At 38.2% G+C, this 12,853-nt stretch overlaps 1 protein-coding gene across 1 annotated transcript in view; it reads right to left on the reverse strand.

Annotated features, from left to right (window-relative positions):
- The window catches only part of TMEM131 (transmembrane protein 131), a 103,273-nt gene that overhangs the window by 60,794 nt on the left and 29,626 nt on the right, over nucleotides 1–12,853 (reverse strand). Inside the window, exons 3-4 of the mRNA XM_037376075.1 lie at nucleotides 8,627–8,667; nucleotides 576–644 (exon numbers count right to left, since the gene is read on the reverse strand). Of these exons, the coding sequence (XP_037231972.1) occupies nucleotides 576–644; nucleotides 8,627–8,667 (110 nt within the window). The remainder of the gene's footprint in view (nucleotides 1–575; nucleotides 645–8,626; nucleotides 8,668–12,853) is intronic.

Here is a 12,853-nt window from a genome sequence, read left to right on the forward strand (position 1 = left end):
TCCTCCCTCCCTTTTATCTTTTAGAGAAGTCACAGATAAGTTTGCTGTAAACCATTACATTCAGCCACCGAGAATCAAAACAGCAGCCAGGTGCAAGGTGGAGCACAGAGCTAGGTTCCTGGAGACTGTTCTGCTTGGAATTGTGTTTTCACAACCCTATGTTACTGTTCTAATAACTGCAGACCCACCAACAAAGTGTTTCTGCCATCAAAGCAACAGTAAGCCAGACATGCTAAAGAGGATGCTCTCTGACATGGGTTATGTACAAGCAGAAAGGTAATCTCACCTCAGCACACTAAGTTCTAGACTTAAAACTGTTTCCACTCTGCAGAGCAGCTGTACAAGCACCTAAAAAGTAAGCACAAGTACCTACACTACCAAAGTCATGGCAGCTGACAGGTTGCTCAATGGTATTTAAGACCAAGTACACCAGCTCTCTGGAACAAGTAGGTCAACTACACTTACAGACAACTGACCAATGCAATTTATGTACACAACCTTCTTCATCAGTTTTAAATGCTCTTGAGGTTTTTTTATTTGTCTAAGTAAACAGATCGAAAGACTTTTCAACTTACTGTTCATGGAAATCGAGCATTGGTGGCTCAAACCGGAGAGGTCGGCAATTTCCCCGATACAGGGATACACTGGAAGAAAAAAATTAAAATGCTGTAAAACATACTGTTAAATGATACATTTTTACTCCCTTCTCATCTCAAATTGCCCTTTCTTAGCAAAACGTTCATTAACACTAATAACAGAGCAACTAATTCAAAGGAAGCAACAGCCTGACAAACCTGTCCAGTCAGAATACTGTAATTTCACCAGCCACTTACGTGATCATGTGGTATCTCTAAGAAGGAGTACATATCTTGGAAATGGACATAACTGAAGTGTTAGTTTTCCTCTATATAGTGATGGCTAAGTAAAACAGTAAGCTAAATAGGTTTGTATCATCTTTCATAGCAATATCCAAACATCTTCCTCAATGTATAACAGTAATTTATATACACACCACGCGTTTCTCTAGCTACATCTACACTAGTAAATAAACAATCTTGGATCCACTTCATGGTACTGAGGCCACATGGGAAAAAACAGCCCATGTCCATATTGTCAAAAACTTGTAATTTCCAGAAGACAAAGACTGCTTTAGAAACATTGCTTTGCTCTTCCTATACTTACCTCCCACTTGGAACTCTGCAGGAGACTAAAACTTAAATTCTGCTCAAAAAATCCAGCAGTGAAGACAACAACGTATCTGGAAACATCCTCTACTACTGCTTATTTCACCAGTACAGTTCTACAGAACACAATCAATAACCCACAAAAGTTACAGGAAAAAATACAAAGCAGTTTCATTGACTGAAACATTTTCTTGTTCAGAATTATATGATTGTGACCACACTTAAGTATCTCTGTAACTCAGTAACACGTGGGGGGGGGGGGGGGGTGTGTGTGTGTGTGGTGTGGTGTCAGTAATAATTGTATTAATACAATAAAACATAAACCGGATACAATAACATAAAAGAAATAAACAGGAAAGGCTAAAGAATGGCTCAAGAGCAGCGGTTCCTGAATGGCTCAAGACCAGTAGCTTTCTTTTTTCTTCAAATGTTTTTGTTACCAATATTAAAATAGCACTCTTGGTTTAGATTCTTGTTTTCTAACTTTGTATCAATCCCAGATGCCCAAAGACAGAGCTGCAGCCATATGTCCTGGCCAAGCAAAGCTGCTCCACAAACACAAGCCAGGCCAGCAGAACCACCTAGTTCTGCCTCAGCACAGGGAGAAGCCAGGAGCTGGAAGATGCCCTCAGACAGGCACACGTGGCTTGCCTTACAAAAGCAGAGGCCTTAAACTTCATCAATCTAATTCCATCTAGCATACTTCCAGGAAAACTAATTATTGATCAAATTCAGATGTCTTTCCATACTCCAGAACCACTTCAACAAGGAAGATACTTACAGGTGTAAAAATTCAAGAACTGGGTACAAAATCTTAACTGTATTCTCCAGTAGCACAGATCTGGGCAACAACAACAGTTTAAGAAATCAACAGCTTTTTTACAGTGTCTCAATGACTCACTCTAGTACTCCACAACTGAATCTTCACACTTCCAATACTATACATGTGCATAAGGGAGATCTTACTCAATGACTTTTAAAATACTTCTGTCAATTTCTTCCAATTTCAAAACTCCGAACAGTCATTCAGCACCTCTTTTTTTATTGGCAATTATTAGTAAAAGGATGTAACTTTTCCATAAAAGGAATTGATATCAGAAATATTTACAGTATTTACAAAAGCAATAATGAACATAGTTACCTCCAATGCATTGAAAATACAGTCAAGAGTAACTTGACCTAACTTGAACCACCGGGACATACACAATTCTCCACATACATGAAATGTTTTAGCAATTTTTCTCAGACTCTATCGCTATAATATCATGGATAGCCATTTAGACAACACAGAATTTTTAGATGGCTGAACATTGGTAAAGGCAGCCACATTATAATGAATAGCAACTATTATAATAAAAGTAACAGCTGTAATAAGATTCAAATGGGAACAAACAGTATTGGAATTCCCAAACTTTGCCTGCTGGAAGGCTCAACATGAGTCGACTTGCAAGAGACTTACAAATGCTGATAATGTCTGGACTGCTGGGCACTTGCTCACTGAAGGCTGGATACACCCATGGGTAGGGCAACTTTAACAGCATAATGACATTTAAGTTAATTATCATTGAATGCCTGTAGAGCTATGGCTCCCGGTCTTCTATCAGAATTTAAACATTTTTCTTTCCCTATCTTTCCAACATTTCTAACTTTCAAAGTCAAAAACAACATAAAAAGATGCATCTGAATGAGAGAGGACTACCAACATCTTCCAACAAGCTTCAGCAGACTCAGAACCAGCCAGAAGTCACCTGAACCTATGAAGTTTCAGAAACGAGTAGTTTCTGATAATGATTTAAGATTGTCCCAACAACTTTTTCCCTTCTGCAAGAATTTGGATTTTTTAAATGAGACTTGAGAGTGAACTACACACAGCCCCTGACATGATCATTACCCTTGCCATACCATCCACTCTGTCATCCAAGCGAGAGGGCATTTACCTCAGCTATTAACTACTGTACTGATCCTATCCAGAAGCAACCTGCTACTAGATGTAATTCACTGAAATGCAACTTCACATCTTGATAAGGTTAGTCACAGATAGAGACCATAAAGATGGTCAAAGTATCAATGCCTGGGAAGATTAGGTGTGGGAAAATTGCTTGGAGGGGGGAAAGTATAGAAAATTGGGACCTAATAGAAGTTGTAGTATTATAACAACCTTTTAGGGTAAAATACAGTTGCCACTCTCAGACAGTTGGCAAGCGTGCAATCCACTCCACCATTGTTCTCTAGGCCAGCCTAGAGGAGCAGTGGAGGGTGGAGCAGAGTGGAGACGCCGCAGCCAGGCTCTGCTGTGCTCCCTGCAGGGCTGGGAACCTGATGGTACCATACAGCCGGTAAGCTGCATAGCAACTGTCAAATAGAAAATATATGAGAAGATGCCTGTTTCTGGGCCAACAACTGTAGCAAAACTATTTAACTTAGATGAACCTTGCTCATTATAATCTCGTTATAATACTAACACACACCTCCATCCCAAAGTTACCCACCTCCAAGGCACCACCACGCCTCACCGAGCACATGCTTTCTATTTCTTATCAACTATGTCTTCAAATGAAAGTGCAAGTTTACACCAATCAATAATGAAAGAATGTATGACTAGAGTCACTCAAGCTCCACCTGAGAGCAAAGAAAAGTATAAAAAATGAATGAAGCGGGAAGTTAGGGAAGACTCCATAGTAACTTCTGGGATCAGTTGACGGGCTGAACCTGCCTTCTGCCCCATAGGTACACCCTGTTGGGTAAGAACTTTGTCTTATGTGTGCTAAATAACTAACCCATGCTAGCTGTTATTAGTGATTAATGTTCTGATTGTACAGAATTTGGTTGTTTATCATTTCAAGGTTGTTTTTGCAGACAGTCCCTATCACCAGCAATCATGAATCTTAACTTGTCACGATTTTAGAATAACGACTGTTATTCTGTAAACTGTTGGTGTTAGTCCTTTGTGGGAGCTAGCAGTTGCTGGCAGCGGGTAAGTAACACATTCGAATAAAGTGGGAAGGCCCACTGAGGGGTCCCCCTGATACTGTTGGAGTGTCCCTGAGCAAGCCAGTTGAATCGCCCTCTGATCCAGCAGGGCTGTTCAGTGACGGGCCCCTGTAACGAGACACTGACAGACTGGCAGGGCACAAGAGTCTTGGCTTTCCCATGGCGCTGACAGACAGATCAAAAATCCAGGGTTGGGAAAATCTCCATCACCACCACCCCGCCTCTTTCACATGACAGTGGATGATATGGATGTCCATCTATGCCAAGACACAATTTTTTCTGGTTAAGGACATTCTGCAGCACTTCTATGATGTCTTGCTGTTTATCACAGAGTACTCAGTTTTAAATAATCCATGCACATCTCTGCATTTGGAGATGAAGAAAACACTTGTCAAATATAGTATCTAAAGTTTTCTGCAAAGTTGGCCAGTAACTGTTTCTCTGTATCCTCACTTTACCTTTCCAGCTGTTCTGGGATTTCTGGAGGAGGTTTGTGTTCTGTGGAATCTTATCTGTACTATCTTTAATTGCTATCGTGGAAAAATCAAATATAATTATTATTCTACCTGTGTTTTTCCCACATTATTTTACCGTTTGTTTCCTTTTCCATTCCACAAATTGTCAAGAAATAAAGACAAGAGCATTAAACCATCAAAAAGCAAGAGGATTTTATTAAGCAACACAAACTCTCAAAACACCACTACTTTGTTATTTCTATTACCCCCATACAAAATGAAAGTGTCTCCAAAAATAGCTATATGAATTTTTAAAATGAAAAATAGTCAAATACTTCACACTTTTCGTGCCAGAATGTCCTTGAAAGAGCCACCTCTAAGACAGAACATCTTTGGCTATAAAAGTAAATAAACAATCATATTTCCCTGAATGCATCCACGACTTGTTAATATTTAAAAATAAGGTTGAGCTGCAAATCTAAGAAAATTTATTTACATTTTTATAGTTAAAATAATTTTAGAAATATGGGTATTAAACACAGCCTCTGTGAGAAAGTGAACTGCCACAAAACATTTGACCACTTCAGTATCTGGCTATATGTGCAGATGAATAAAACGACTTTTTCAAAAACTACACCCAGGTAGTGGTTGGCCCAGTTATGCCAACATTAATCTTGTATCAGGAAAAACACACTCACGATATCAGATGTTACACTTCAAAGCTAACACTTCCTGAGGGTTTGTCTGGGGAAAGGGTGGGGAAAAAACAGGGAGAAGCTTGAACAGATGCTCTGTAACCTGACCATGGGCAAAACCAAAACAAATTAAAAAGCTAGTTTATTTCCCTCCTTCCAAAAGCAGATCAAAGAACTGGATGAACTGTCTAGATAGGGATGAAGTATCTGCAAGCTACACCAAGAAGGAGATATTATGATCTATAATAAGGACAATGAGACATCAGTCATCTAGAGAAGTTAATTTCCGCATGTGGACCAGAAACCTTAGCAATGCCATTTAAAAAGTCACCTAGAAAAATACGTGGAAGAAAGATCCATGTAAAACCAGTAACAACAGAGAGGGAAAAATACAGACACACAGTAGATTGGGTATTCACTTTGTAATATGGGATCGAAGAGTTTGTGATGCAGTTCTTTATCACGTTGTGCCAGCACCCAAATAGGCCAGCACCCTGATGCAGAATGGACTGTTTCTCCTGGGAAACATGGAGATTTTTCAAATCTATAAACCAGCGTTTTATTAGAACACACTCTAAACCACTGAAATTTTAAACACAGAAAGCAATCTTCTTAGATGTGAAATTAAAATCAAAAATCCTGTAAGCATGTCTAATCCAGGGCTTCAGTCTCACTCTCAAGGACCAGGAAGTTCAGTTGTATCTTGGGAGACAAAAACCCTGCCCATAATCCCTAGGTCTCAATAAAGACATCTTCTTTCTGCCATTGAGACTCAATGACTTACACAAGATACTATTCCATTTAAACTATCTCCATAAAGTCTGATTCTACCCAAGACATAAAATACACTTGTCACTGATCTCAGAAGTTCAGTTGTGATTCCTACATTCATGTTTTCGTACCAGCAATGTGACTGACATGCTGTAACGCATAACTACAGCTGTTTAAGTTCCCATCCACAGCTGTGTCCCCTACCATTCTGCAATCCCCCAACAACTTGTGGAAGAATGCAACAAATACCCACAGCACAATGCTCCAGTTCACAATCCATGTACAAACCCATAATCACTGGCAGGGTAAAATAAGTCACTGGAGCACAAACTGCAGCAGCTGAGCCATGGGCACACATACTCACTTTCTCTGTCACAGGAGAGAGAATCCTTGGAAGGAAGGACAGGTAAACAACAACTGGGGTACTAGCATCTTAAACCACTCATGTTGTTTGCAAATTACAAATGACCAGATGTCCAGTTGATCTAGTATGTTAGGGAAGAACACAATGATCACTTAGCTTAAGCTACTTGGCTTACAGAAATGGAAGTTTTGGAAGTTAATATTAGTTATACTGCTCTGTAACATATTTGCTTTGATTGTGCTCTTCCAGAAGCTGTAATGATCATATAAATCTTTCAACATACAAGGGAAGTTCCATAATGAAATTTAAGAGATTCTTTTTCTGCTGTGCAAAGTCCAAGTCCACTACAGAGTAATGAGTGTAGGGCTTCAAACAAGCAGTTTAAGATAGGAAAATGGGGAAACCCCCGAGTAAACGAAATACTTAAAGTGCATCGTTTTAGTTTGATCTTTAAAAAACTATTTTTAATTTATCTTGACCAAAATGTTATGTATGAGTTGTATGACCTACAGCAAACAGGAAAATTAAATTCACGTAACTCTAAATGCATGGTAACTTTACATGTGACCTTTCATTCTCCTATCATGGTACAGTTACATTCACGGAGGCGTACATACAGTATGTGTAAGTGGTTAACAGAAACAAATAGATCTTTCGAAGTGACTACTTACAGGAGCAGTTTAGTGAAATGCATATTCTCCTTTGCCTAATCCTATGTTAACAGGCAAGTAGAAAAAAAAATAGATTAATAAAAGCACTGGGTGGAAAGTTTAATTTGAGGACTTCATAGATGAGAAATAAATAAGGAAGTCCTGAAGTGCCGAGAGAGACCTCCGTTGCTGGGGTAGGGGAAAGATGACAGATCCAGGGAAGGTACAGCACCACAAAGTTTCAAGTTTTATGCAGAATGACTAAGCTACACTTTTTCAATTAAAAAGCAAAGGAGAAGTTCATATAACGCAAGTCTGACAAAATTCACATTACCATAATACATAAATGCCTCAAGCTTCAGCTCAAAATATGAAGTAACAGCCTCATTTCAATAGATAATATTAACTGTTCTCTTCTGCATTATCAAAATAAAGATAATGTGAATTTATGTTTTAATTTCACCTGGAGTGAAAGACCTGCCATATCCTCATAAGATTCTTCAGCACTTTCATGTTCACTCTTTTCCCTCCAAAACCTTGAATTCCAAGTATACTTATAAACCTAGTACCAGGTAAGCCAAAGTCTACAGTATTTTCATACAATTTTGGAGATTGACACTGCAAGTTTTAGGTCCATACCTAACCAGATGTCAGCAGAGACTGGTGGCAAATGACACAAACAGGATCAAGGCTTTCAAGCGTCAAATGAAAAAATGTTACTTTTTTCAGAGATTTTTCAAAACTTGTTGCAAAGAGAATGCCCTTAAACCCATGCTTAAGCAACTACATACATAGTAACATAAGAACTTTTCATACACACATCTGAAATGAAAACAAGAATAGTCCTTTTACTAGATTTCCTGGGAAGGAAGTGGAAATAGCCCATGAAAAAAATCTAGCTGCGTTTACATGACAGTTTGTTGAATGCTATTGTGTAAGAAATAAGCTTCATTATTAGTGTTCAATGTACTCATTAAGTACACAGGAATATTTGAGGAGTCTCCAGAGAAAAATTACAGACCAGGGAAAAAGCAGCACCACTTCATTTCCTTCTCAGATACTATACATGCAAAGTTCTTTAATAACAGATTATGTACGGATTATGTCTGGGGGGTGGGACAGACAGGCAGGTAAGAATTTACTAAAAGGAACACTGTAAGTTTTTCTTTAAAAGGACCCCAAAGAATTTTGAAGCAGGCAAACCAACCCACTTCTTTCTCAATAAAACTTCAGCAAAATGATTCCTCTTTATTTATACAGAATTACTCTGCCATATATATTAGAAAGTGAATTAAAGAATTCTTCCATTTCTTATTCCATATTGAAGTGATTTAGCTGTCTAATATTAAAAACTGGTTTACATTTTAGTTTAAATTTCCTCTGTATAAGACAGTATTGAAAACTTACACAATTTGTATTTGATCTTATTTACACTAAAACTTTACTATTCTTATGAAAAATATCACAAATATTGCAATAGGATGGCTGTATTAAACTTTTAGAAAATCATGCTTACCTTTTCTGTTGATATGAACTGAGGCCTATAGTTGTCTCAGTCTGTAAAAGAAAAAAAAATTAAATATAAGACACTGACAGCATTATACTTCCTGTGGGAAAACAACTCCAGCAACTGTAACAAGTCAGTAAAGCAGAGCTTGAAAGACAAAAGGCAAAGCTCTGATCTGGAGCCGAAAATGCAAAATTGTTTTTTTTCCAATTACTTAAAGAAATCAAACCTCTACCAAAAGACTGTTTAGCCCCAGACAAGAACTGCAGTCAGTTCCAGTGCTAGGAACTCCTAAAACCTGCAAGACAAGCAGCAACTTAACAACTTAAAAATTGAGAGGAGGAAAAAAAAAGTCCAAGAAATTATAACATTGTAGGGAGCAAAAGCAAAACCTTGCACAAATGTAAGAAACAAATTACAAAGAAAAGCACATAAAACAAGTAACAGTCAAGCAATTACCTGACCAGTGTAATTTAACAAACTAGAAAACAAAGAACACTATAATCTCCATTTGATTAGGAAACTTCATCTCCTTCCCTGCTAATGATCTTCTAGCCTCTATTATTCGTACCTTTACTACCACTACACTGGACATTACAGTTAATTACCTGAAAACAAGGAGGTTAGGTTGTCCAGTAAAATTCAATTCCTTAACCCTTGTCTAAGAAATCCCAACTGGTTTAGAAGGCTGTGTATGGAATGTCATGATACAGCTAATGTTAAAACATACCTGACTTTGAAAACTTTGAAAAATTTCCCACAGGATCTGGGGATCAAATAGAGGATTTCAGTCCTTCTCATAAAGGCATTTCATGGCCAAGACAACTATTTATCTTCTCAGAGTGAGAAGAAAGCTTACAGGTCTGATAATGTCTATGGTGCAGGTTGGCTCATCTGACACAGTTCACCTCTAGCATAAGGATGTCATTTGTTTACAAGGGGAATGCAAATTTTTTGTATCTCATTTTAGAACTACAATCAAGTCCCTTGGCTGGACACTTCACTGATTTCTATTTCAACCACAAATTACACTTTCTTTCCTCGTTTTTCCTAAGATAAAAGTATCTTTTCTTAAAATAGTTTATAACAAATTATCTGATAATTATTTTAGAGGATTTTTTATTTTGCTTTTGGAGACACTTATTTGAAATTCTCTGATTACTACTAGTAATTTTTACTACTAGTAAATCACTTAGTCCACAAACCTTAATGTTGATTTACATCAAGGATCAATTCTGGACTGTTAATCTAACTAGCATTTCAGATTTAAAGTGAAATTATTCGCTTTAATGACCCTCCAATTTGTATCAAACTAGGGAAAGCTGGAACTGTGTTATTCACCATTGTCAAACAAAGTTAAGCTGTTTGTAACTTATTTGCAATTTGTAATTTATTTGCAATTGTAAATGCCTAGACAAAGCATCCATTAGTTTTTTTGTTTTAATGCCTCTGAAATAGAGGGGCAAACTGCCTTGCTAAAGGGACACTGCAAGGGGAAGGAGTTCACATGGAATTATGCAGTACAGCATGATCAGTGCAGTTTTTCCTCACTGAACAGAATGCTAAGAGACAAGGTAGATTATAATAAAATTGGCAATATAAAACAATTTAAAAGTCAGCAAGTTTTCATCTAAACTCAGTAACCTTTCATTTAAACTTATGTATTACATTTGTACCATAATTAGGAAAACAGGGCATTTCTTATTTTTCCATTAAAATACACTGGCTTGCAAATGTTTCCACAAAGTTTTCCTAGCTAAGCTATGCTATACTCATATACTGATAAGCTTCTTAATTTCTGATGTCACCCTCTATTTTCTGTTTCCAGTAGAATATAAGTAAATGCTTAAAGCCTGTACTAGATTGTTTCAGAACAGTAAGAGAAATTCAATTAAAATGAAGAAAGAAGAAATATAAAATCAGTTTGAATTAACTGATGAATGTTTAAGATACAAAATGTTTTGTATCTAAAAATTTCTACAAAGTACTGCCTAACAAGTTAATTGATTAGCTCCAAAATCTAAAGAATTTAATCAGAAAAAACCAGTTCCCTGGCTTCCATACCTTATTTTTTTCCTCCAACTAGAAAGATGAGAGCAAACCTTCCAGTTTTAAACTGCCACCCATTAATTTCTCAACGTAAAAAATAAGAAATTGAATCAAAGTGAATCAGCTTAAAATATTTTCTCTCCATCCAAAAAAAAGTGTGTGTCAAAAGCTGGTTTAACACTTCATACAAGCATTTGTCCAAAACATTAAGCCAGTGATTTCCCCTAGTTCACAACAGCATAATTCTACAAGCGCTGCAGAAAATATGTATTGCTTGAGTATTTTTTAAATGGTTCTAATAAGCTTCAAACAGTTACTTATAGTTACTTTCGCTTATTCTTATTACCTACTTTTCTATCATAAACCTGAAAACCATGAATCACTGTCTGCCCTTAAAAAAAAAAAAAAATTATTTTCAACTACGTAACTATTGCCTGCAGCTTGCAGACATACCTATTCTCTCTGAAAGCACATCAGACTACACCTGGCTCTGAGGGCTCTGCAAGAGATGCTGCACAACCTACTCAGTAGAAAGAGTGCTTGCTTTGTAAGGACTAAACAGCCCGAGCTGTTTGACTGCAGCTGAGAAGCACTCTGGTCTTCACCACAGCCAGCCACCATTAATCTAGGCTAACAGACAAATTGCTCAGTAAGTCTCAGCATTTACGAGCTTTCTGCACATCTCTGATGCACACAGCAAGTGGTACACTCAAAGTGCTGCTGCTGGTTACGAATTTGATGATGGTTTTTGGTTACAAAGATCTATGCAACACGATCAGTCATGCAGATGTACCCAAAAACGACCCGAATCCATTCTGAGGGTTTTCTCTACTAACTAAAACCACCTGCTATTCCTCCCTACCAAATGACTGCATATATCACTCTTTTTTACTACAGCACTGTTATTTAAAGCCATTCTTCTGATTTCACCGGTTCCATTCTTCTATGCTGTGCATTCACACCACTGACTCTCCTGCCTACTGGAGGGAGACAAAGAAAAATTGCTGAGACAGTGTTCCTGTGAAATACTGTTACACAACTGCACTGATTTGGGGTGGGACAGAGTTAATTTTCTCCATAGTAGCTAGTATGGGCCACGTTTTGGATTTGTGCTGGAAACAGTGTTGGTAACACGGGGATGTTTTAGTTACTGCTGAGCAGCACTCACACGGGGTCAGTGCCTTTTCTGCTCCTCGCCCCACCCCACCAGCGAGCAGGCTGGGGGGCACAAGAAGTCGGGGGGGGGCACAAGAAGTCGGGAGGGGACACAGCTGGGACAGCTGGCCCCAACTGACCCAAGGGGTATCCCGTACCCTATGGGGTCATGCTCAGCATGTAAAGCTGGGGGAGGGAGGAGGAAGCAGGGTACATTCAGAATGATGGTGTTTGTCTTCTCAAGTCACCATTAAGCATGACAGAGCTCTGCTTCCCTGGAGATGGCTGAACACCTGCCTGCTTATGGGAAGTGGTAAATGAATTCTTTATTTTGCTTTGTTTGTGCACACAGCTTTTGCTTTACCCATTAAACTGTTTTTATCTCAGCCCACACGTTTTCCCACTTTTACCCTTCCAAATCCCTCCCACAATCCCACTGGGGCAGAGTGAGTGAGCGGCTGCAAGGAGCTGAGCTGCTGGCTCAGGCTAAACCACGACAACCACCAAACCTTCCCTGTGAATTTAACAGATGTATAAACACCTTGTATTCCTTACCAATGTCCTTGAAAGTGCATTGTTTACTACAATTAAATACAAGCTTCCTTTCAGTGGTTGATTTTTCTTTAGAAACATAACTAAAGCACAGAATTAAACTACCAGCAGTTACCTGACAGTCAGATGATGGAGCTAACAGGTTCAGATCCTATGACAGGGCAACCAAAACAGTCATTACCAACACTGTCCTATCCTTGACAACTAGCTTTGGCTCTAACAAGAGTTCTATTACGTTGTAAATTATCCTGTAGAGAAAGTGGTTGTTACATATACTCTTAAACATCAGAACTGGCAGTCGATACTCCTAATATTGATCTTAGGCTAAAACCCCATGCAGGCCAACTTTTAGACAGAGGGCTGTGGAGAAAATACTAGTCTAATACCTGTACATAAAGTTTAAAATCAGAAATCACTTCAGTAGTACATCATATGCCTGAAATAGATTTAAGAACAAAAAATCAAATAATCACACTTCTA

This window comes from Falco rusticolus, chromosome 2 (genome assembly GCF_015220075.1).
Source record: "Falco rusticolus isolate bFalRus1 chromosome 2, bFalRus1.pri, whole genome shotgun sequence".
NCBI classification, from domain to species: Eukaryota; Metazoa; Chordata; class Aves; order Falconiformes; family Falconidae; genus Falco; species Falco rusticolus.